This window comes from Sinohyriopsis cumingii, chromosome 11, assembly GCF_028554795.1.
Source record: "Sinohyriopsis cumingii isolate HCF-2022 chromosome 11, ASM2855479v2, whole genome shotgun sequence".
Classification (NCBI taxonomy): Eukaryota; Metazoa; Mollusca; class Bivalvia; order Unionida; family Unionidae; genus Sinohyriopsis; species Sinohyriopsis cumingii.
Window position 1 is genome coordinate 109,187,535 of NC_142971.1, and position 25,913 is coordinate 109,213,447.

The 25,913-nt window shown below is 33.7% G+C and overlaps 2 protein-coding genes across 6 annotated transcripts; one reads left to right on the top strand and one right to left on the bottom strand.

The window, feature by feature from the left end:
• Nucleotides 1-1,200: 1,200 nt before the first annotated feature.
• LOC149789271 (ras-related protein Rab-13-like) lies at nucleotides 1,201-20,554 on the bottom strand. Of its 5 annotated transcripts, none has more exons than XM_089975457.1 (3): nucleotides 20,421-20,554; nucleotides 7,055-7,301; nucleotides 1,201-4,035 (listed from the first exon to the last, which is right to left on the bottom strand). In XM_089975457.1, the coding sequence occupies exons 2-3, from the start codon at nucleotides 7,282-7,284 to the stop codon at nucleotides 3,684-3,686; spliced, it is 582 nt and encodes a 193-aa protein (XP_089831583.1). In that variant the 5' UTR covers nucleotides 7,285-7,301; nucleotides 20,421-20,554; the 3' UTR covers nucleotides 1,201-3,683. The 5 variants fall into 5 exon arrangements, with proteins under 5 accessions (XP_089831583.1, XP_089831584.1, XP_089831580.1 ...); XM_089975458.1 differs by lacking the exon at nucleotides 20,421-20,554 and adding an exon at nucleotides 12,358-12,446; XM_089975454.1 differs by lacking the exon at nucleotides 20,421-20,554 and adding an exon at nucleotides 12,226-12,360.
• LOC149789272 (uncharacterized) lies at nucleotides 20,426-25,379 on the top strand. Its single transcript, XM_089975459.1, has 2 exons — nucleotides 20,426-20,562; nucleotides 24,252-25,379. Exon 2 carries the CDS (start codon nucleotides 24,265-24,267, stop codon nucleotides 24,763-24,765), a length of 501 nt encoding a protein of 166 aa, XP_089831585.1. The 5' UTR covers nucleotides 20,426-20,562; nucleotides 24,252-24,264; the 3' UTR covers nucleotides 24,766-25,379.
• Nucleotides 25,380-25,913: the final 534 nt, after the last annotated feature.

A 25,913-nucleotide genomic window follows, 5' to 3' on the forward strand; every position in this document is an offset into this window, starting at 1 on the left:
ATATATATATATATATATATATATATATATATATATATATATATATATATATATATATATATTGCACTATTTAAGAAATAATTATAGGAATAATGAAAGGTAACAAAATGAAACAGTTTAGCAACAGCTTTCAAATTTCATGTGTTTTAAATTGAGTTTGGATTTTATCAATAGCTCTTATGAGCAGGTATGCAGAAATTCAAATTGTCCACCCTAAGAAAGAAAGATCACTGACTTTGCATTTCTTTTAAATGTATACACAGTCATTGTATACACCTGCCATTGTTTAGTAAGTCAAATAGCTGGCAAAGTTCTATAAAGAAACATTAGATGCAAAACTTTTTAATATTGCAAAAATATTCACCTGAACATCGGAAATCAATCTCTGAAACAGTTCACAAAGTAATTTGACTCGGCATTGATAGTATGAATAAATTGTACCTGGTTGAAATTCTAGATCTCGGGGTTTGAATGGTGATGACACAATTAAGCTATAAATACTTATACCACGTGTCTTCAATGATTAGACCAGAGGAATACCTACAAATTTTTTTTAAAAGTAAGGGATAATCCTATTATCTGACAAAGGTATCTTTTGGTAAATAGTTGTTCATAATTGTTTACAAATGGAGATGAGGGTGTGCTTATCATCAAGCAAGCGTTTATCATTAGATAAATACAGACATTTGTATCAAAGAGGATAGCTGGACAGACAGATGTAATTTTTTTCTTCGAGTTCAATATAAACATGTAATTACTTTTAGAATACAAGTTGCTGAGTTTCATATATGTGCATATCCCAGTGCTTTCTTTGCAAGAAATTAAATATCAAATACACACAGTTGTCAGTATTTCTTGTTTAATATGCATCAGTTTTGGTTCATTACTTACACTGAAGCCCACAGTTTTGGATTCCCCATCCCCTCCCAGTCCTTATTCTTGAATATTAAAACAGACAGGCATGCAATATTTTTGTTAATTAATGGGATGGTCTTGAGACTGCACCATATGTTAGTGACATAGCACAATGTCACTTTGTGCTCCCTGACCATCGTGTTATAGTTAGGTTACTCTGTATTTTTTCCCTTTTGTCATGGAATTTGATTTTATAAAACATACTACTGGGGTTGTGATATTGTTATGGATGGTGGGGGGGTATGTGCTAATTTATATAAATGTAATAATAAATTTTAAGAAAGGTTACAGTTCAGGACCTTTTTATTTTTGACTGTGAAATTATAATAAAATGCTTAATAAAAGAAAAATACACATAAAATATATATATATTACATGTAATATATATGATACACAGAGACTATTATATGCTGGCCTTTTATGACCCCAATCTTATCATACAGCAAGAAATGGATAGCCTATAGTGTAAGTACCTATTTTGTAAGGCTGAGATTCTTAGTATGGTGGGAGATGGCTACTTATATTTAGTGTGGCACAATATTAAGTTTGTATTGAATTTGATTGAATTGATTCAGATTGCTGTTGTACAGATGTAATTTCAGTCTATTTTGATCATAAAGAAATAACTTTCTATTAGTTTCTTGATGTGTTTCAGTACATTTGTAATTATAACTATCTCAAGACAGTAATTGTTTTCTTTGGTGAAGATCTGTGACTGTGGATGCTATGACTGTTGATACCTATCTGCTGACCATAAAATTTTGCTCCTATTTATACACTTTGAAAATAAGTCATGTGACCTGATTCGGACCAATCATGGCTTGTCTGGGATGCCAAACAGGTCAGATTGTGTCAAAAAGATACTCAACAACTAGAGCACAGAGGGTTATCGTACAATTTAGTTAGCATCACTTGTTTGTCTATACTCGATCAGTAACAAATATATAAACATTTTGTATCATGTCTTGTCTGCCAAACATAAAAGCCTTTTACATTGTAACCAATGTGCTAAGCATGGGTGAAGAGTAAACAAGTAGAAGCGAGTGCTGACAACATTGAAAATACATTTGACTAGCATAAAAATGAAGAATACAATATTAAAAGTCCAAAACATACTCATACTTATATAAAAGAGGGCCAGCATTTACAATGATCAAGTGAAATTTAATTTAAAAGCATTGTGAAATATGACAGATTTTGTGTTTGGAACCAGTCATGTGAACTAGTAATCAGACATCATGGCTGCAGATATATTTGTAGTGTCAGCTGATGAACTCGTCAAGCTCAGTGCTATTCAAATGCTAATTTGGACGGGTAATATTGGTGTGATAAACATTTCTGGGTGTGATAAATTTATATAAAACAAGATTCTAAAAGATTGTATGAGTATTTAACAATGTGCAAGATCGAACTGGATGACAGTGAAATTGCTACCACATTACCGGCGATCACACTTGACACATAACATAAAGAATTGCACACACCTTTTGGGGTAAGTCACAATCTCTGTTTCAAATCACATTCCAGTGTTCAAATTCACTCTTTCAGCACTATATAATCATTGAAATTAATATGTTTAATTTACAACATGAGAAAAAAAAACACCCCACCCATCATATTAAAGCATTCAAGTCCCAAGATCTATTACAATATTTGGGATTATGTTCTGCTCTGCATAGGTCATGTGACCAAAGTGCTACTTGATCAATATAAAACATAACGAGATACCGCTTTGACATATGCAAATTAATTACAGAATAAATACTAATGAATCATACAGTTTTTTGTTTTTTCTATAGAAGACATGATTTAAAAATGACAAAAATCAGCACTGTCCACATAGATATCAAATATATGTTTCTGAAACAGAATATGCTCAATACGACATAAAGCCTCACACATCTGGTTTATAAAAGTTTCTAAAGAAATTAAGAGAAATTTTCCTTACTAGGCCAGTGTAACATATCTTTTTTTTATAGATGAGGAGGTGAGGTTGAATAATTTGTAGTATTTTATGAAGAAACAAGGCCAGAATGAAACCAATACAGATTAATGTTATTCAAATGTTTTTCTTTGAAGAATGGATACAATAAAAGTGCTGGCATAACTTTTATTTTGTTTTAAGTACCATGTGCCAACTTGTTCCTCATAGAAGAGAATAAGCCATGTTGGAGTGCTAACATAATCAAAAGGACTTAATATTCAGCCATTTATGTCCTCAGTACTATTCAACCATATCTGGGATTGTAATGACCTCATAATGTTTTCCAGTAAATAAATGGATGCTGTCTTGAGCTATGCTGACTTGGTCAATTATGCCTAAATATAAAATAGATGTTATCTTGAGCTATGTTGACATGGGCCATTATGGTTGATAGAAAAATGAATGTTGTCTTTAGTTATGTTGACACGGGCCATTATGGCTGATTGAAAAATGGGTGAAATTCTAGAAAGTCCCATGGCACAACAAAAAAAAAAAACGAAATTTAAAAAATAGAAATGAATTTTACCAAAATTAACATCTTCAAAAATTTTAATTACAGTTCTTGAAAATTTCATATCTATCCTTGAATAATTATTTAAATATTGCTAGAATTTCTCAACAGAAGTCTGTAAAGGTAACCATGAATCAGGTTCCAAGCCATTAATAAACATGCAGACATCAGTATACATGTACCTTACAAGGAAGATGCAGCATGTATTACTGTGTTAATTGTCTCAAGTGTTTCAGACCACAAAACCATGAATAATTAAAGTTATGATTTTGATCACCATGTTATGTTACACATACTTGGTTGCCACCAGCCTAATTTACCTTTTGCTATCACAGAAATCAACTTATTGATTGCATACTGAACACTGATTTTATCAGTAGCTGTTGTCTCTGCAAAAAGAACTCCAAATTCCTCTGCTTTTTTCTTTCCCATTACTGTTGAAATCTCCCTTTGTACCTTGTCAGTTTTATTTCCTATCAACAGTACTGTAGTACTTAGTCCACTGTGCTCACGTATTGTTTTAAGCCAACTGTCCACCTCATCAAATGATTTTTTTGAAGTCACATCATAGACCAAGAGAATACCTTTTGATCCCTTATAGTAGGAAGTTTGTATAGCTCTAAATCTGTATAAAAAATAAGAAGAAATGAGTTCTGTTTGCACTCTTAGCTAAAAATTTATCATATACTCATCATATAACCTTACATATAATAAAGGGCAGTGAAACTTTGGTAAACCAGACAGACCAAACATTTAGGCTATTTTATTCTGCTGACCAGTCTAGGGAGATCTGATTATGCTTAGAATGGCCTTAAAGGGACCAGCCTTTTGGGCCATTCTGCAGAGAAAGCTGGGTTACAAGTGGCCTGGTTTAGAGAATTTTCATTGCACTTTTTTACATACTGGTATATATTGTATATATCTACACATTAATTATATGTCTATCAAGACCACATAACTTGTTACTTCAAGTCAAAAAGCTCTAAGGTTTAAAATGCTGATATTCCGTTGATGCAAATTTGCACCACATTTCAAAGCTGTATATATACACCCGTTACAGTGGCCTCTCATAAAGTCTGTCAGTATACCACTGTCCCTCACTATGAAACCTGTCAGGATACCAATGTCCCTCACTGTAAAGCATAACAGTATACCACTGTCTCTCACTATAAAGCCTGTCAGGATACCACTGTCCATCAGTATACCACTATCCCTCACTATAAAGCCTATCAGTATACCACTGTCCCCCACTATATAGCCTGTCAGTATACCACTGTCCCTGTCAGTATACCATTGTCCCTCTCTATAAAGCCTGTCAGTATACCAATGCCCCTCACTATATAGCCTGTCAGTATATCACTGTCCCTGTCAATATACCACTGTCCCTCACTACAAAGCCTGTCAGTATACCAATGTCCCTGTCAGTATGCCACTGCTCGTCACTATAAAGCCTGTCAGTATACCACGGTCCCTCACTACAAAGCCAGTCAATATACTGCTTAGAATGTTGGTACATTCAATGATGACATTAAATTGATTATATTTTACATTACTGCTGTTAATTTACATTGCTTCAGTTTAACTCTTGGCTAATGACTGCTACTAGTATTATAAAGAAGTCTGCACTGTACAGTACTCCCTCACTAGAATACTGTCCATGGAAGCCATGTAGTTCTACTTTATAGTGAGGCTGCTTTATAACAAAAAACAGTATCCATATAATTGTATTATTACATAATGAAATGGAAATCCATAACCATATCCACTTAAGATCAAACAGTATTATAATGCAGTGTCTTACAGTGAGGGAATGCTGTATTAATCATGCATCACTGGCTAAAATATTTGATGTATTGCCTAAAAACATGGTGCATGTATGAGCCCATGTATTTTGAAACTGACTATTAACAACAGCTGCAAGGTATATGTTCAATCCTGTGCAGTGTGGTCACCCTGGGAACCAGTCAAAATTGGCACTTAAAAACAAATGTCCTCAATATAGAGGTTCACCAAACTGGTCATCCTGAGAGATGAGGGATACAATGGGAAATGAATACTGATAGACTCATTGTGCATGTATGTGCTCTAATGGTCTTAAACCTTCTAGGCACCTTTTGGGACCTTTGGGTAGCCACATGAATTTTAGTGTACAAATAAACAAACACTTTGGGACAGTTGGAAAAGGGGGGAAGGGACAGAGTTTACTGAAATTAAAGAAAGAAAACATTGGGACCTCAACTAACGTTCATTTTCATTGGAATTCCAATGTACAGAAGAGTAAGACTTGAGAAATGTTACTGCACAATGGTACGACTCTGGTTTTAAACTATATGTATAAGAAAATAGTGAAAACCAATAAGTTTTTATAACATTCAACAAATAATTTATTTCCCTGGAATATGAAGCAAAAATTTAAAAAGAACTTAAAATATTGTGAATTAAATCTCAAAGTTCTAAAAGTTTTATCACATGCCCAAATGTATGAAGTTCCAACTGAATTCCAGAAGTATTCCAAATATATTCCAAATGTGTTGATGTATTTGTAGTCTCGAATAAGCTAATATACCCATGGCTTCCATTGTGATGATGTGCTAACAGTTTTTTGATGTATCAATATAATATAATCCAAAAATGTTCTTGTCTGAATTCACTATAATTCCAAATTAATGTTCCAGTCCAAGAATATTATTGATGAGCACTTTGTATTTCCAGAGAATCATTTGAATAAATAATTCCACCCAAATCATATACTGAACACAACAATAAGACTGATTCTGCCAAAGATCTAATTTTTCAAAAAACAAGGATATATATATATATATATATATATATATATATATATATATATATATATATATATATATATATATATATATATATATATATATATATATATATATATATATATAAATAAAACAGAAAAAGTCTGAGGGTCAAACGTTCATTTCTAAAACATTTTAAGTTATTAATAAGATAAGATCTATTACTAAAATTTTAATAAAGATCATGGCAAACATCAGGTGGACCATGTTTTTTAATGGGATAATTCCAGTGTCCTAGACACAGACCTAAATAAACATGTTTACCTCTATTGATAATGATATGAATATTTAATCCACAATCATAGACAAAATATTAACTATGTATTCTGCTATTTACAAAATCAATGTTACTGGTCAGGTACAACATGAACCTGACTTTGGACAAGGTCAAGCACTTAATACAACCATAATAACATATAATCATGGAGAAATAACTAACAAACAATATAAATTAAATATACATAATAAAAACTGTTTTCAATGAATTAGATCGATTGTTAATGAAACTTCAAAGTTTTCCTGATTATCAATGAAATTTTAAAACCAACTGATGTATGCGTTATTAGATTGTAGACATATGGACAGGTATAATTAACATGGCAAAGTGTTACATTTTCTTTCATCTGTTATTTTACTCAAAACCTATTTTGGAATTTTACACATATCTAATCATTTATCTGAAAGAATGTAAAAATAACTGACCAGAAAAATGCAGTCCTGTAATGTATCACCTAAGACTGCACAAATGTGAAATTGATGAAAGTTCTTTAAAGAGTTTCAAGCTCATGAATAGTTTACAAGAAAAACAACACATAGAATTACCTTTCTTGTCCTGCAGTATCCCAAATTTGGAGTCTGATAACATTTGTATCTACTGTGATCTTTTTGGTACAAAAATCCACCCCGATAGTTGGAACATAGGTTTCAGTAAAATCCCTATCACAGGCAGCTGATACAAAGCAGGTTTTTCCAGTTTCAGCCGGACCAACTACCAGAATCTTGACAGGATTGGATAATGTTTCACCAATGTCTTTGCCTTGTGCTTCCTCCATTATCTATGTCTTTATCTCTGAAACAAGTTAAAGCTCTATTCAAACTGTTGGAATACACATGCATGTGTTGTGATGTGATGTGATTTGGATTTTTAACGTAGCTTTAACAATTTTTCAGTCATATCGCTACGATGTCTGCAATGTGGCAGTTTATAGTGATGTCTAGCACTGGGGCATCATGCCGCAGACATGTAGCATGATGTCCCACCCAGTCACATTATCCTGACACCGGGCCGACCAGTCCTAACACTAACCTCTTAATGCCGAGCGCCAAGCGAGGCAGCTGTTAGTACTGTTTTTGTAAGTCTTTGGTATGACTCGGCTGGGGATCGAACCCATGACCTCCTGCATCCAAGGCGGACACTCTAACCACTAGGCCATCAGAGCGGTGAATACACATGCAAAATGCAGTCAGATGTGTCCCAGTGGTAGAAGGGTCATTATTTGTAGAACTCTATCACACATCTTTATTTTCAAACTTCTCAATACCTAAACAAGATAGGTACTATATTTTTTTTAAAAAGGTCCAAAATAGAGCATGCATCTCAATTAAAAGTCATGGTATTAATCACTGGAAAGTAATGTACTCTTTATTCAATTTTAAATATAAAGACAAAATTCAAAACATAATTGAACGTTCATATCTTAAATACTACGATATATATCATCTTCAAAGTTTGTGATGTTATAAATATAGACCTATTTAGGAATTAGTGAACTGTGCCAAGGAGTTCTATTAAGAATCACTTATATTTGCAGATATGTAAAAAAATTAAATTTCATTAATATATTTAAATAACTATATAATAAACAGGAAAATGTTTTTTTTTAAAGTACCTGAATTGGTTCATTAGCAGATATATCCATCTTCGTATCATCAAATAAAGTGTGAATATGTTTTATGATGACAAAGGAATATTAGTTTTAAAAAATAAATTTTTATTCAAATTCGGATTTCACATATATCTGTCACTCTGAAAATATGTCAAATTATGGTCCAGTTTGCTTACCATTTTCATACCTTTTAAGAAACTGTATTGTTACATACACTAATCACAAAAAATAAAAAATTATAAAGCATTAATAGAAAACTAAATCCTTTGAACCCTGAATTAGCCACCCTTCTTAACTAAAACATCTTTATTAAGCAATAACCTGCCTAATAAAGACAGCCACTTTCTGGTGCTCTGAGTACCAAATTATATAGAAATAAAACTTGATCAGTCACCAGCTTTAACTTCCCAGACGTGACTACATAGACAGGTTTTACCACTGGTTCCATCTTTTATCCAATGAATGTACAGAAAAAATAACTTGATACAATCAAGGTACAACAAAGACAATTTGATCCAATCAAAGTGCAACAGACACAACTTGATCCAGTCAAGGTACAGTAAAGACACCTTGATCTAATCAAAGTAAAACAGAGACAACTTGATCCAATTAAAGTACAATAAACAACTTGATCCAATCAAAGTGCAACAGAGACAACTTGATCCAATCAAAGTACAGCAGAGGCAACTTGATCCAATCAAAGTACAGCAGAGGCAACTTGATCCAATCAAAGTACAGCAGACGCAATGCCCAATTTTATTCATTATTAAAGTATTTCAAATACGTGATTATTGCAGGTGAAAAAAATAAACCCACCTTACTATCCTTACATACAGTCTGGAACTGAGTTTTCAGGCTTAGATTATTTAAGGTCAGGTTACACAGCTCTACTTTAATATCAAACATACTGCATATTTTGCACTTGCTATAATGATAAATATTTATAAAAATTACCAATGTGATTAAAATTCAGATCTACTTATAATTTTATCTGATGGATACCTATGCAAGATCTTGTTCTACTGATCTTCCAATTCATAAATTGCTGCTTTTATATTACTGAATGTGAAAAATATCATTTAAATATATAAATACTAATGATTACTCTTCCTAAATGACTGATTTAGTTAAGTATTGCAATACAATATATTAAGTAGTGCCGATGCAATTTTAGTAAAGTGCCTTGGGCCTGGAGGCACATTACCATGGCTGACCCAGATTGGTAAGACTGCACCCTTTCAGTCTTCAGTCTGGTATGCTAACCACTACATTACTGCATCTCCCTTCCTAAATGAAATGCAGTGCTACTAAGAATATGCAAACCAGGAGTAAAAAAGGTCACCAGAACAGACATTTTATTAGTGCCTATCAGATCTCCATTATGTTGGAGATTTTCGTTGTAATTGTACGAATAATTACTGCTGACCAAAGAAACTGCTAAAAAAATGATCAAAAGAACAAAAATGGGAATTACAAAGAACTCTCTAATCTGCCATTATTTATTCAGACTACCTTATTTCAGATGATAATTTGGCATTTCTTTTACACCATGGCTTAAGGTGACATCAAGGGGTGGGGATCGAGGTGATGGAAGTAGTAATGTAAATATATATTATTTTCTTCACTAACTTTCATCACTTCACCATAAATAGAATATGAGACTCAAATAAAAACTAGAAAAGTCTTCTTACAACACGTCTCTGTCTATGTGATGTAAATAGTTTCAAAGTCAAATTGGGACAATAACTGGCATGTCACCAGATAATGGCGAACATCACAACTGACCACAATATTCCTAATATAATGCCTTATACTTAATTTGGTTTCAATCCATACATTTCTTCAAATGTTACTGAGCAAAAATTTAAAGACAATGTTCTAATTTAAAGTGGATCTATACCTGATTTAAATTTTGCTAGAAAATAATGAAAATCAAATATGATCTGGGTATTCACAACATAAGGCCGCCTCACAAATTTGGTTAATCAATTCATGAAGTTATTTCAAATTGCTAAGTGAAAATATAAGGGAAAAAATAGGGCCATTGCTCCACAAACTTTAGCTGGGAAATGATGAAAACTTAACTTAAAGTAAGATATCCTTAGTGTACAGCCTAATACAGAACTATTTTTCAGTCCAGCTAAAGAAATCAAAAGTTACTGACTCAAACTCTGTTATGGATGGACAATGCAGCTGGACATGGATGACCCTAAATATTCCATCACAAATATGTCCGATATATAAAAAAAATAACATACATGTATTTAATTAAAACCTAATTTAAAATATACTGTACACAGTGCCCTATGTCTGGAAAGTAGGACAGTACTTTTAGAAATGCATGACCCTACTTAGTGTCTATTTTAGGATGCACAGTGTTACTTGATTCTTGCTAATTTGTAATAAAAATCATGCAAAAAAATTATTTAAACTCAAAGACTCTTGTAATATCAGGGTCCACACAAGGGGGTGATTCAGGCAAAATAGTCACCCTAAAATCTGCCATTTACTAAACATGCTTATAATATAAAGTTCATTTTAGCTTGCCTTGTATTTTATGCTATTCCATACCCCCATTTTGTTTCAATACACTGCATTAATGCCAGTAATCAAAGTAAAAACATTGTACCAATTTTCCCTTCAAAAAGAAAGGTTAAAAATTAAAGAAGTTTTATAATCTGCGGTAATCTTTAATACCAATTTTACGATCATAAATGCTTACAAAAAATTCAACTGAATCTTTGAAATTACCACTACTGAACATAAAATGAGTGAAAACTTGAATTTTTGATGTACAATCAGAAGCAACTTATGGCTCATTGTACATAACAATGTCTGTTACAATCAAAATCAATTAATTATCAAATATTTCATCTATTAAACATATGAAAAGATTACTTCTCTGTAAAGAGTCACATAATTTTACTATAACCTAAGGGGGTGGGGGCTGATTTGGAGCCTAAATTTTCAATTCTAAAGTACCTATCTAATTGTACCATACACTTTCCCTTATAAAATCCCTGAAATTGGGAAGGGACTGGCATATAATTGCAAATGACCACTGCAAAGACACTTGAAACCTTGCCTACTTGCACCCACCCCTCCCAGAACATAAGTGAATTTTATTAACAATCCCAGTGAAAGTTCTGCTTCAGTGCTGCAAATAGTCTCTATTAGGACTCTGATATATTTTATATTATTATTATTATTATTATTATTATTACAACTTTTACTATATATTAAAAACATCAGTCTCAATCATGTCTATGCTGCAACCTGAGCAGGTGCAGGGGACATCATCCCACCTAAGTTGCCAGTGTCCCATTAAAATGAACAAATTCCAATCTCTTGATCATTCTAGTGGGGACAACAGGGCTTAAAATATCACATTAACAGCTCAACCCAGGTGTAATGCTATATTTTCTCCTCAAGCTCTAACCTAAATACAACAGAACATTATATCCTTTCTGCCCACAAAAGTGGTTAATAAAAGTTTACTACATGGTAAAAAAAAATACATATCTTCTCTTCCCCAGAAAACAAAAAATCTATGGGTTAAAGAAAGAGAATGTTTCTTGACTGTCCACAAGATATATAAGGTGGAAAACCCACCATACCCAAAGAGGGTGTGGGGTGGATTGGAGGATGTTTGTTGAGTGATTGGGAATGGACACATAATAAAAAACCTTTAAATAATTTTCAGTAAATTTGGACCTGAACGGAAAATTAATTTTAAATATGTACCCTTTTAATATTTTCAATTTCAAAGGCCATTGGATGCACGTTCGGAACAGCATACTCCTAAAATACATACTGATAATGATAATACCCACCTCTCTTGAGGAAAGCACAGGGGCTCGTATCGTTGTTTACAATTGACCTGTCTGTCATACATGTACTATATAACAACTACTATTGTAGTTATTATATAGTACATGTATGACAGGCAAATTTTTATTCCTACATGTAAGACATAGCACATGTTGATTTTGTTTAGGTGCAAAACATAAATATCAGCGTCAGGTCTTATATGTAGGACTAGTAAATTGTAAGCAACGATACGAGCCCCTGTGGAGGAAAGCGTATTCATACTATAATTTTGCCTACGTGAAAGGTGTATTTCAAAATAGTAAAACCCGAAGCTTCTGCTGTCGAGACGCCTTCCGTGTCTTCAACAAAGGAAAATAAGAGATCCCAGAATTGAGAAATGACGTGCCCTAATTCTCCGCATGTGACTACCTTGACAACAATGTACATATTTACAGGTGTTTTCGACTACAGAAATATAAAGTGTTTGTGAGAACCCGTCCACTGATGGATAGTCAACAAGATCAAAAACACATCCGCAAACCGGCCTCATGAACGTGAGCGAGAAACGCTGGAAAACCCCAATAAAATATGACGTAAATTTCTCCTACGTCATGATTACGTGGAACTGATCTGCCATTTTCAAGAGTAACCGATATTAGACTTTAAAAAAACTCCTTGAAAATATTTTAATGGATTGTGAAGATGACAATGTATTTAGCTTATGTTAAGCCCGAATATTAAATAAATATTTCAAAATATTGACAAATGAAGAGTGTGTGTGTGATTTGGATTTGTAACGTAGCTTTAAAAAGAAAATCCAGTCATTTCGCTACGATATCTGCAGTGTGGCAGTTTATAGTGATGTCTAGCACTGGGGCATCATGCTGCAGACATGTACATGATGTCCCACCCAGTCTCATTATCCTGACACCAGGCCGACCAGTCCTAACACTAATCTCATAATGCTGAGCGCCAAGCAAGGCAGCTGTTAGTACCATTTTGTGAGTCTTTGGTATGACTCATTAGGGGATCGAACCCACGACCTCCCGCATCCGAGGCGGACGCTCTAACCACTTGGCCCCCGGAGCGGTTGACAAAATGAAGAAATGTTTGTTATAATTATTCATGCATTTATCGTAACTGATCAATTCGAATGTTCTTTGCTGATCGACGAAAGAGTCTAAACCTTATAAAATATATGAATATATTATGTCCTATATAATTTTGAAAAATATTAAATCTAAGTATTATTTCATACATTTGTTATGATTTGCACTCCCTATGACCCTTTGATAAAACAACCAGACAAAAAGTTTAGTTCAGCGAAATAGTGTATAGTGGGTAGAAACGTTATGTTGGAAAAACAAAAATTATTGGCAATAATTACGGGATCAGTGTCACAAACTGTTGAACTGTCGTTATATTTTTACATGGCTATGGAGCGAAACAGGTTTAAATCGTATTGTCGTTTTTTTTTCTCCCACCATTTTATAATACTCCTTAAATAAAATGTTATGTTTATGAAAATTTGCATTTTAAAATAATAGAAGAGGATCAAATTGACATGTTTATCTTTTTATGTTATAATCAAGCTTGTTGTGCCGTGACAGTTTGTAGAAGTCCATGGAATCCTACAACTAATTAGAAGACTTAATATGGAAAATACGAAGAAACAGAAACAAAGAATTCCGAAGCTTATTTTTCCCTAGGAACCTAAAGTAATTTTTAATGTAGTGCAAAATACTTCAGGACACTTGATTATACATTTTTGGCTAGTTTGTTTCAAGGTGTGTATGTTTAGAGGGCACATACAGCTATATTATACTATCGCAAGCAAAGTATCTTTTTGTATCTAATGAGACGTACCAAAAAACATTATCTGGCTATTTACATGAAGAAGAAAAAATTTGTCTAGACGTTTGAGAAAATGCAGAAAACCACACATTCAAATAAAATGAAAGAATCGTTAACTGCACGGTGATTTTATATTTCTTTTTTTAAATAAATATTTATTTGTTAAAACCTTTGGCGTATTTAGTGTAAATTGTGTTTGTTATTTTAATATCTAATGGAAAATATATTTGTGAAACACTTTGGTAGGATTCTTCCATCCACACCTCTCTCGTAGGTATAACACGATGTTGGTGGCGCATACAAGACCCGCAGAGGAAGGGGGTGGGGTGGGTGGGTGGCGTTTTCATGCTATTCTTTAGCACACTTTTCTTGACTCGGTGTCATAATAATACATTTTGGCATCACCATATGGTTATTGTAGTTTCTTGATTTTGTTACTTTTAAAAAAAATTAGTTTCAGGGAAGAAAATATCACACCTCCTATAACACTTTTAAAGGAAATAAATGTCGATATTAAAGCTGCATCATACATATTGAACCTAGTTAGCTAAATTTTCAGTATTTAATAACTAAACATCGTTTTATGTAATTAAACAAATTTTAAACAGAAATTGCAGATGGTTCTATTTATGTAAACAATTCAACTATTACGTTGCAGTTTGTGCAACGGTACTTTAACGTCATGAAGTTGCACTCTGACAATGGTATGTATTCCCTCTCAAGCCCATGGATAAAAAATTGACCCACTATGGTGTCAAAATGTATATTATTATAATTTCAAAACATTACTCTATCAGAAAATGCAAAAAGGTAAATATTAAAATTTTACGTCACAGGCCGGTTTTCCCGAGAACCGGCTAATGTGTTACTGTTACGTTGAGTACAAATTTCCAATCGAGTACTTTTTGCGATTTTATCAATCCACCAAAAAATATTCCAAAGAAAATCGTTGTATAATCGGGTAGCTGGAGAGAAGCTTGCCAAAACGAGCGAACAGCATCAGAACTTTTTCCTTTTAATTTTTGTTTTAATTTTCCGGTAGATCTGTCTACCATTTTGCTTGTGGTAATGATAATTCGTAGGACAAGCATCCCTTTAAAGTACATGGATGCAGAAAAAGCTATAAATGTAAAACCAAGATTTTTAAATGATCCACGTCTTAACATGGGATGTTTAGGAATAAATTCTTCTGGCAGAGCGTTCATTGCATAGTACGTATACTTTGGTATAAATGAAGGGATGTTTTTTTAAATAATTATTATAGACAAAACATATCTACACCCACCCACACCATGATAATGTCGTTTTGTTATATTGATACTTCATTTGTGGAAAGGAAAATTCTAGCAAGGTGCAGTAAAGGGAATGTTGTTAATAGTGTGACATACAAATCCAAGATTTTGTAGTGAAACCTTTTGTGCCGAGAAGTTTGTGAAAAACTGCCGTACGAATATAAAATCTAACAAAGTTATCTACATATGCTCATCAACATGTATACCATGTCTGCATCGAATAAATAATAAAAATATAAACTTAACTAACAGTTTTTGCTTTAAAAACAAAGATAACTTCAAAAATGTTGCTAATGTGTATATAATGTATATATTTGCTGATATGTCAAACTTCAACAAAGACCATGACATGCCATAGCATAATGCACCTGCCGACCAGGATCTATGTTGTTTATTGTACTGACTACTCCTAATAAACTGCACAGACCCAGATCTGCCGACGCATTATGCAATGTCAGATCTGGGTCTGTGCAGTTCGCAATTGGTCTCTTCTTATAAGCGAGTATATACGGTACTGTAAATATTGCTGTAATGACTTGAAAGCCTATAGAGGTCATCTACGTATCATTACAAAAATAATTACTACATTTGTCTACCTTGAGTGATTGTTGGTTAACCATGCCAGCAATTTGTTTTTAAAGAATAAGTCTCATTCTAAGATATAAATAGGTGTGCACAATTTAAACATACGGACAGTCGGACGAACTTATATAGAACTTTGTATCTACTCAGTATATCTAAACACCTGACATGGCCTGGTTTGGCTAAATAGTTTTTGGAGTTTTTTTTATTTTATTTTATTTTTGTTGTTGAAACCTTGATTACACTGTCAACGCAAAATAGGTTTTGATCAAAAGTTCATGAACAGTTTAAAAAATGGAACAATCTGCTATAATTGCTTGAAGTTTTAATCATATCATTTACATATTACATATATGTTTACTAAATCTGTCTGCCTCAAGTAATTTTAGCTCAGTCTTCCTTACAACGTTTATGTCCCAAATTGTTACAAATGTGTAAAAGATTTAAGAAAATAACGAAATGATATGAAAGTCTAATCAGGTTATTTCAATATAATATAAATATGCTTGTCAAATTCCATCTGTCCACCTGAAGTGAATTTCTTAATGCTACTTACAATGTTCTTACAAAAATGTCCAAGACAAAAATGTAAACGAATGTGTACAAATAATTAAAAAATAGGGTCAGTCACTGGAACCAAACCAGGTCTTTAAACCCACTCAATATATATAAACATCCAGCCTGGTTTTTTTGTCTGGGTTAATAGTTGTTTTAGACAGCTTGCTAACAAGTTTTAGTTTGACAGCTGCAGTGATGAATTGACAGCCACAACCCATCTTGTCTGTTTCCTTGAGTAGGCACCTAAATATGGGAGCATATATGAAATAGCTATGTACATATTTATATTGAAATATAAATATTTCAATCCTACATTTAACTGCTGTTGATTTCAATCCTACATATAACTACTGTTGATTTCAATCCTACATTTAACTACTGTTCATTTCAATCCTACATTTAACTACTCTTCATTTCAATCCTACATTTAACTACTGTTGACTTTAATCCTACATTTAACTACTGTCGACTTCAATCCTACATTTAACTACTGTTAACTTCAATCCTACATTTAACTACTGTTGATTTCAATCCTACATTTAACTACTGTTCATTTCAATCCTACAATTAATATTATATACATGTTTGGTAAAAAGTCTTTATTCATATATGAATTATTTTTTATTGTCTAATTAGGAATTAAAGAAGATTTAGTAAGATTAAAATTCTTTCATGGACCAAATGGTCTCCACCAGTATGAACTGTTAACCTGGCCTTTATTAATATAAACACTATGCTATAATGCTGATTTCAGGGTTAATTAATTGGTTTTTTCATTGAAACACCCCTATCCCCATTACTTTAAAAAGTTCACATAACTCAATATCAATGTATACATATTGGGAAAATGAGTTATCTCCCCTCAATTATAATCCTTTTCACAAGCTTGTTGCAAATTTCTTTGTTTGGAAGGGTGGTGATGTTAAATGAAAGCGTGTAAAAGGTAAAAATACTTGTTTTGATTGAGGGAAGTGGGAACAAAATTATATTCACTAGTCCAAGGACTTAAAACAGAAACAACATGCATGAAGTATGTTTTGATCATAATTGGCTTTGAAATTGTGCTTAGAAAATGGTACATGGAAATTGAATGTATTTTTAGAACAGTATGGACTCGGTGTGTGGATTTTATAGAAGGTGATCTTCTTTGTTAAAAGAAAATTGTGGAAATTTAGCATCATACTGTAAATAAAATAATGGCAGATGCAGATCCTTAAAGTTCCCTCAGTTAGATAACATTGAATTGAATCCTGGTCCACAAAAATAGATGGATCTAAATTAAGATACAAAAGCTTTCAATCATATAAACCTATATGAAGTGCTGATGGAAATTCATATCATAGTATTCTTCATAAAGAAATATTGAGATGCATTCTTCACTTAAGAACACTCATTCATAATATCTTCTGATTACAAAACTGAAATTGTAAATGACAAGAATGGAAGTATTAATATCATGAAACTGTTACAAACTCGTACTTCTGTAATACTCATCCTGTATATGAAAATCAACAAAAACAAGGAATGCATATCCGTAACTAAATGTCCCTATAAGCTGTCAACTTGCACAAGTCAATCATGGCATGCATATATAAAATGACAGTTAAGCACGGTTGGGCATGAATGGATTTAATACAAAACATGATGATCTCAATGTACTGAATTATTTTTTTCCTTTAGTATGATGTGACATCCACTAACAAACATTAACTATAGCTGTAACAAGTATCATATGAAAATAACTGCCAATATGTGTGCTTTATTTATATGCAAATGGGCATAAATGTGTTGAACACAGGTAACTGGGAAACAGGTTGAATGTTAATTTAATTAACAGGACAATTCAGCTGGTTGGGGTTAATTGGTGATAATGTGCTGTCCATTCATGGGCACTGATTAAAATTTAAAATAGATTTGCATATGAAATTAAAGCAAAATGAATAGACATTAAGTACTGGATAGTTTCTCTGGAACAAAATAAAAACGAATTCACTGTACAATATTGCCTAAGTTATTGGTATGGGGTGTAGAAAAAGATTCATGCTTTATCCACAGGTTGAACTCATTTAATTATCAGAACTTGTTTGCATGCCGTTTGAAGATATTGTCTATTATAGTTGCACACAGCATAGTCACTAAACTGCTAAAGTGATTTAATATATATAAAAATGTCCAAAGGACAAAGGTCATATGAATTTAACTCCATTTATGCAATAAGCAAATCTGAAATCATTGACAAAGGATGCAATGTTGTCACATAAGATGATGCTCATTTTACACTGTTGCTCGAAAAAGAATATAATTCCAATGGGAAATTAATGCGCATTTTGTATAACTCATAATTTGAAAAATACACAGTCTAAATTTAATTTTTATTGAGACGATATGAACAAACTTGTGCTCGAAACATCTTTCCTAGCACTAATCCTACAATGTAAGACATAACACATGCTATGTATGTTTTGACGTTATCACCAAAAACAAAATATGTGATATGTTTTACGTTGTAAGACACTCAGACCACAATTATTAGTTCCTGCTCAGTACCCATGAATGTAGTCCCAGTCTATTATTTTGAGCATCTTTTCCTGTCTCCTTTTGGTGGTGATACAAGAGTTAGATTTAGGCATTCTTAGTATAGATTTAAAGGTAATTGTTTATTCTTTAGAATATGAGCTTATGGTGTAGTTGTCTGTGTGTGTGTTTCGGCGACAGTGTACAGTGAGTAATAAGGTCATGATGATCTGGAAGTGAAATTGGCAATCCATTGCACATTGATTTGTTTACAGTCCAGCTTCTCAAAAAATGCTGGTAAACCTATGACAAACACTTCACTGTGAAGTCCTCTTTGAAGGTATTTGAGATTAACATATGATTTGTATTGATTGTCACACAATGGAAAGTTCAGTACTTAGAAACCAATGTGGAGAATATAAAGTAAAATTTGTTCTGGTTCCTGTAAGGATAACTGTGAGCCAGTCAGTAAATGGGTAAAATAGAGTATATTTGGAATTGGCTGGCTAGGATTGGTTGATAATAAAGTTAGATTTTAGCAAAATGAATCTTTTGAGAGCTTAGCCTAGTTGTAACTGAGAAGTAGTCATTTTTGTTATTGACAAAATTTCAGTCCTGTAACAGTCTTGAGTTTGGAACACTCATTACTGAAATTAGCACCTGACTCTTTGGTCAGAAAAAAGTGGAGACCTACTTGTTGGTCTACGTAGCAATATGACTGATTTTTTTTTTTTTAAAGCTACATTAAAAATCAAAATCACACATGTCTGAAGTCCTGGAAGTGATAATGATAAAGCAGAGCTAGCAAACTTTTTTTTTTTTTTTTTTTTTTTTGTTTAAAGATGCACAATAACGCCAAGCTGTATGCCCTGTAACCCATATTACACCCGGGGCCCCGAGTGGCCGAGTGGTCTAAAGCGCTCTCCGTTACGGATCACTGCCATCTCACCTCTGTCTACGTGGGTTCGAGTCTTGGATTCGGCCAATGTGGGTATGTGAGAAAGCTTGCCAGTAGCTTCTCGAGGGTCGGTGGTTCTTTCCGGGAATTTCCCGGGTTCTTCCTCCACCATCAATACTGGCCGCCATGTATATCCTATCGTGTGCTAAAAAATGGCGTTAAACCCTACAACAACATATTACACCCATCAGTCATACGTCAAAACGAAGGGAATTAAACGTTCTTTACTCTTTTTTTTTTTAATAGCCAGTATAATCAGCGAGGAAACCTGGGGAAATTCTTGTTCCCTATGCAATTACAATAAGCCATAGGGTCCCACCCACTCGCTAGCTGCAGAGATCCGGAAACAAATTTTACTGCACGCATCGGACAATGCATTGGTTTTGGCCGATTCCGCAAGAAGACGACTTGCATTATGCTCTTGAAAAAAATAAATAAAAAAATGTGGAAGAGAAAATAACGGTTGATTTACTGTATACCAGCAAGTATATATCTTTGCTCCATATACACATGTACCAACAAACGGATCTCCGCTCTTTGTTTCGACATTTTTGTTAGCGGTGATCTTCACTACCACAAATGGCAGGAAAAAAGCGCAGATCTACTTGTTGGTCTAACTTTCCTTCTGACCCAGCCATGGGGAATCCGGTGCTTGTATTGAAATTTGTTTAATATCATACATTAATAACCCACGGTACGCAATGTCGCTTTTGATATGAATAGTCTAAGCTGACCTTCATCATAAACGACCCAGTTCTTCACCCCAGTTACAAGACAACTTGCGGATTACTTCGGATGTGCCGAGCGAGCTCATAACGCTTTCTATTAGTACTGGAACCGACACAGACACTTAATCTTCTGCCTTTCGTTTCGACGGTAAGACCTTCATTTTAAATTTAGTGGAATTGTGATTTCTTCGTGTTAACAAGCATACATGTGAACCTTACGGTTCTCATTGTTGACTAGTCCTACATGTAAGACATAGCACATTTTGATTTTGTTTAGGTGCTAAAACATAAATATCAGCGTCAGGCCTTACAGGTAGGACTAATTGTTGACATACGTTGGGAGAGTTTCGAAAACGGAAATGTGAGCATTTGTCTACATGATCGGACAAGATTACGGTGGCTGTCGTTTAAAAAGTGGTGGTGGTGGGGGGGGGGGGGCAATTATGCGGGTGCGATATGGTAGACATGCCTAGTCAGAAGGGTGGGGTTGGTGGCATATGGCCCGGACCTCGACCCCTAAGGGGTAATTGGTTCATACCAGTTATTTTTAGATCATAAATACTCTATGTACTTAGTTGTCTTTTAAGTCACTATATCACATTATAAGAGCTTGTTTTGGCATTCAATTCATTTTAAAATTTCAATGTAACTATTGTGTAGGGGCCTCTCATCCTCAGAAGGGGCCCGGATGTAGATGTTATATCAACTTGTCAAAAATGTCAGTCAGCTTGTCAAAAGGGCAAGTCGATAAAACAGCACCGATGATGCGACGAAATGTATTCGATTTAAAAACAAGCAAACAATAATCTGTTTCAGAACTTTACGTCGTTTCTTCCACAAGACGATTCTCCGATGTCGATTTTCCCATTTAATAGTCGAGTATAAACAGACGAGTTTCCTAGTTTTTAAGAGACCCCCACCTTTTAAAAAAGAATATTATATTTTACTCTGTTCGTTCTCTTTCGGTTAATTTTAATCATGGCAATCGAATAAAACAAAATGGGCTGCAAAATTGGAGGGCATTATTTGTCTCAATTGGTATATTTCTTTTCTGTTTTCCTGTTTCCAGTGTACATGAACCAATTAACGACATGTTCATGAGAACGTTGACGTTTTACTGATTTATGTATTTATTTTTTATTTTTCATCCAATTTCTCAGGTTGGATGGGATCTAAAATTGTGATTTCTTGCACCAGTATATAATCTGAAACTGGATTTGAATTTAACATATTACGTGATGCAAACTACTTTTTTTTAATTTAAAAAAATAAAACAATAAAAAATGGTTTGCGGGTAGTTTTAAGGTATTGAACTTATGCCAATCAGTTTCAACATTTCAGATATAACTCCTTCATTTTTACGGACCTGTATTTACATAGTAACCGTAGCTATTCCTCAATTCATGTTTCGCGTCAAATTCTAGATCGATATACTCTAATTTTTATTACACCCTCCCCCATTAAAATAAAAATAAAAATATATAACTGAAATATGAGTGTGAACCCAGTCACTGTTTAAATGCATCTAGCGATTTATATAATAATGAAATAAACATATAATGTATTATCGTAAGCCACACAGATTTCGGGAGGATACAAGTTTGCAGTTTTTCGCGAGAGCCCTGAAATTGCGTAAGTCGTGTTCACTTTACTGTGTGTATCTGGATTCATAATGTGTATCTTGCCAATTGGAAAATGGCGATTTTTTTTTTCTTGTCGAGAATACGCAAGTAGTAATAAGTTACAGTTTGGGAATGAAAATGGTACGTTGGCACGAGGTAATTCAAATTATCAGTGCCCTCTTGAAAGTACAGCACTTGGAGCACAAGGGGAACTTAACACTAGTTCATTAAGTTTAACATTAGTAGTATGGCACTCTGTTGACAAGGGAAATGCAAATATTAAAATGTCCATAGTTTTCAAATCATGGGTCTGTATAGCATTTCCCCTGTGCTCAGAATACAGTTTGAAGGCTTAAAACGATGGGTCTATCTGAACACAAGGAACATGTTAATGTTAAATATATACTATCCAATACCCCATATTTACTGTCCAACATGCCCTCTGTAGTGACTAATACTTAGTGATATACTATCCAACAACACCATGTACTATCCAATACCCCACATTCACCATCCACCACTCTGTGCAGTGTCACCAATACTTAGCTTTCATCTAACAGCCTGCACTATACCATCCAACTTCCAGCATTTATTATCCAACACGCCGTGTTTAGTAACCAAAATCTACAGAACTACTATCCAGTACCCCACTATATACCATCAACTTACCGTGTATTGTGACCAGTACTCATTCATCTACTATCCAGCACCAACACTATACAATCAACATGTCGTGATTAGTGACCAATATCCTCGCACTATGCCATCATCGCTCTGTTTGTAGTAACCGGTATTCAGTCATCTATTATTCAGCGCATAATACTATACCATCAATACGCCATGTGTAGTGAACAGTACTCAACACGCAATATGTAGTAAACATAGCAAGCCCAACACGTTGGGTTTCGAAAATTTACTATTTTGTTTCCATATATCAGTATATATTACTTCTCAATAAGATGAGAATAGGCATGTCTGGTTTTAGATTTTCTTTCACATGTTTACAAAAGATAGACTGAGTAATGTAAAATCATCTTGCACGCAGAAATTTCCTTTCCTTTCCTAGCCTCATGGAAGAATTTATACTCGAAGAAGTAATGTAATTCATCACCTAAACATTATTTTAATATTTGATACAGTTTCTTTCTTCATAAGGAATTTTATTCCATTGAAAAGTTTCAGAAGGTAGTTTATGATTTGATATCCTTAGTTGAAAGATAGTTGAGTGCACTTTATTCTGGAATTTAAAAAACCATATTCTTCAATTCCAGTCAGTTTTAATATACATCATTATGGTACAAATTTTATAGTTTCCATTATTTATCCATACACCATCATACCTTTTGAAGAAATATATTTATATGCGTTATCAGTTTGAAAGATTCCTTTATCCATGTACGCCATTGATAATTGCATAGTCCCGAGATGTGGTTGTTGGTGCTGAGGAGTTACCCTGTCAAGGGAGATAAAATAGTTTCTGAAAAGGTCTACACCACCAACACCCATTGGAGTACTATCCAACACACCACATTATACCATCAAGACCTGTATGTGGTTCGTCATTTCGATTAGCATATTCCACGCCCGTTGCAGCATACTAGCCGGCGATTGTATGGCCACGCATTACTTATCTAGAAGTCAGCCACTGAATGTTTGTAGTGCTCCACTTTCTTCAAAGCAACCAACTTTCATGTTTTGTTATTTAATTTGTATGTATAAAAATAGAAGCAAAAGCAAATTAGAAATTTTTTAAGAGGACTCTGACTGCGTACAGGTTCATTTTGTACTGGACACTGTGCAGGGACAGTCATCGATATTTATTTCCTAGAGTTAGCCTCATTCATGCAACCCTGATTACCTATTAACAAGCATACACTGTTTGGTGTATATTTGCAACTGTCTGTCTGTCTGTCTTTCTCTCTCTCGCTTCTTTACTATGTCTTCCTCAACAGCTAACTTTGGAAGTGATCACATTTTGGGATCACGTTGCATATATACCCAGCTTATTCGCTTGGTTGAATATGTGTAAGTTTTGATTTGCTGAATTAGTTGATGCAGGATCAATGGCAAGTAATGGTTACTTACAGATGTGACCACACTGAGTTGTGGAACTAAAGCTAAAGAAGAAATTATATCTATATCACCAATATTACTAGATCGGCTAGTAAATTATTATACAGTTATTTGTAAAAAAAATTTTACAAATTTGTTGTAGATATTCTACCAAGATGAGTATAAACTGGGTCAAGAATTATGTGGGTTTCAATCTCCCGGATGAAGAAATGCGACAAATTCCATATCCCATGGCTGAGTTAACGATGCACGTAACAATGAAGACGATTCAAGCGTTCGGATTACTCGGTACTGTCTTGGCTGGACCAATTGTTGCAGTAGCGAGAAAAAATACGCGTAACTGGGCAGGTATAAAGGCGAAAATGACACGATATGGTCGCGGAGGACTTGTCCTTGGTGTCGTATCGGGACCATTATTGACTTATGCTAGAATGAGAACAGTAAATGATCCCGACGGTGCATACGACAGGTGCTACCGGCTGAGATATAATCGGAACCAGGTCAGAGTTGATCAAGCCTCGTTTTTATGTTTTGTAGGTGGCGCTGGGATTGCATCCGGCATAAAGGGCAGTGCTATGTTTGGTGGACTTGTAGGTCTTTCTAGTGGTATTGTTTTGTCAGCTATGTATAATAGCATGATTTCAAAACAAAAATGAACTCAGTAGTTGCTTTAAATGTACATTTATACTTATTTATTTTAGCATAGTATATATAGTGTTAGATTTTTCTTTTTCATAATATATCTACATGAGATGCTCATTTCTCAGGAATTCTCAGATTTCTCAAGCGTCTAGGGCAGCCATTGTTGATATAGGGACACTCATTGCGCGTATTTTATATTTTGAGCTATATTTACCGTTTATGTGTAGTGTACAAATTGACCATGAAATCTAAGTTTAGAGTTAGACGACTAAAATGTTAATTTGTTTCTCTTTTATTTAATCATCAAATACAAAATATCATTAGGTTTATTTCTATATGACTTCTGGCTACTGTGATCAAAGTTTGTATGTAAGTATGCACATGTAATAATCAAAATAATGTAAGCAATAACATATCATTAATTTCAGGCTGATGTAAGTAGTGAATGGGGCCACCCTAGCCTCAATGGGAATTATCATTACAAAGCATTAATTTCAGGCTGATGTACATTATCCGTGAGCTACATAAAGTTGATGATTCTGATATGTATGTCTCCTTTATTGGTTTTAAAGTTTTAGCTTTATCTCATTTGATATTTTATTTGATTCAAATAAAATCATAATATTTCGATATGTCTTCTTTATTATAGTTTTATTGAAACCAGATCAACAGCCGAGTTACTAATTTTGTTTATTAATTTCGTCTTTATTTCTCTCCTTTTCTTTATTTAATTTATAAAAAGGAACATAAAGCACATGACTTTGACATTCCTTCTTTTAAAATTGGACTTAAAATTATCCCGATAAATACTGTTTCATGTCTGTTTTAAAAGGCAGAACGTCAGATTCCAGAGAAAAAGAACTCATCACAATAATCCAGTCAGATTGGCTTTTGTCGCACAGAGGTTTCAAGTAAAGCAATTTCTTCAGCCCCCAGAGGGCATGCATTTCCAAATAATTGTGTGATTTTGTGACTGCAATGTGTGGTCGTTGTATTTGTCAAAAGAACTACCACAATGGACGTATAATAATTTTTATTTAAAAAATGAATTTGGTTTGTATTTTTAAAAAATATTATTATTATTATTATTATTATTATTATTATTATTATTATTTTCGGCTGATATTATTACCTTATATAGCACATTAGCTTTTCAAAACTT

What these genes read in the sequence shown, in the direction of transcription:
- LOC149789271 (XM_089975457.1), bottom strand. Translation starts at nt 7,284, where the DNA reads ATGGAGGAAGCACAAGGCAAAGACATTGGTGAAACATTATCCAATCCT. An exon ending in GATACTGCAGGACAAGAAAG is followed by an intron (nt 4,036 to 7,054) that starts GTAATTCTATGT and finishes TTTTTTATACAG; the next exon opens with ATTTAGAGCTATACAAACTT.
- LOC149789272 (XM_089975459.1), top strand. Translation starts at nt 24,265, where the DNA reads ATGAGTATAAACTGGGTCAAGAATTATGTGGGTTTCAATCTCCCGGAT.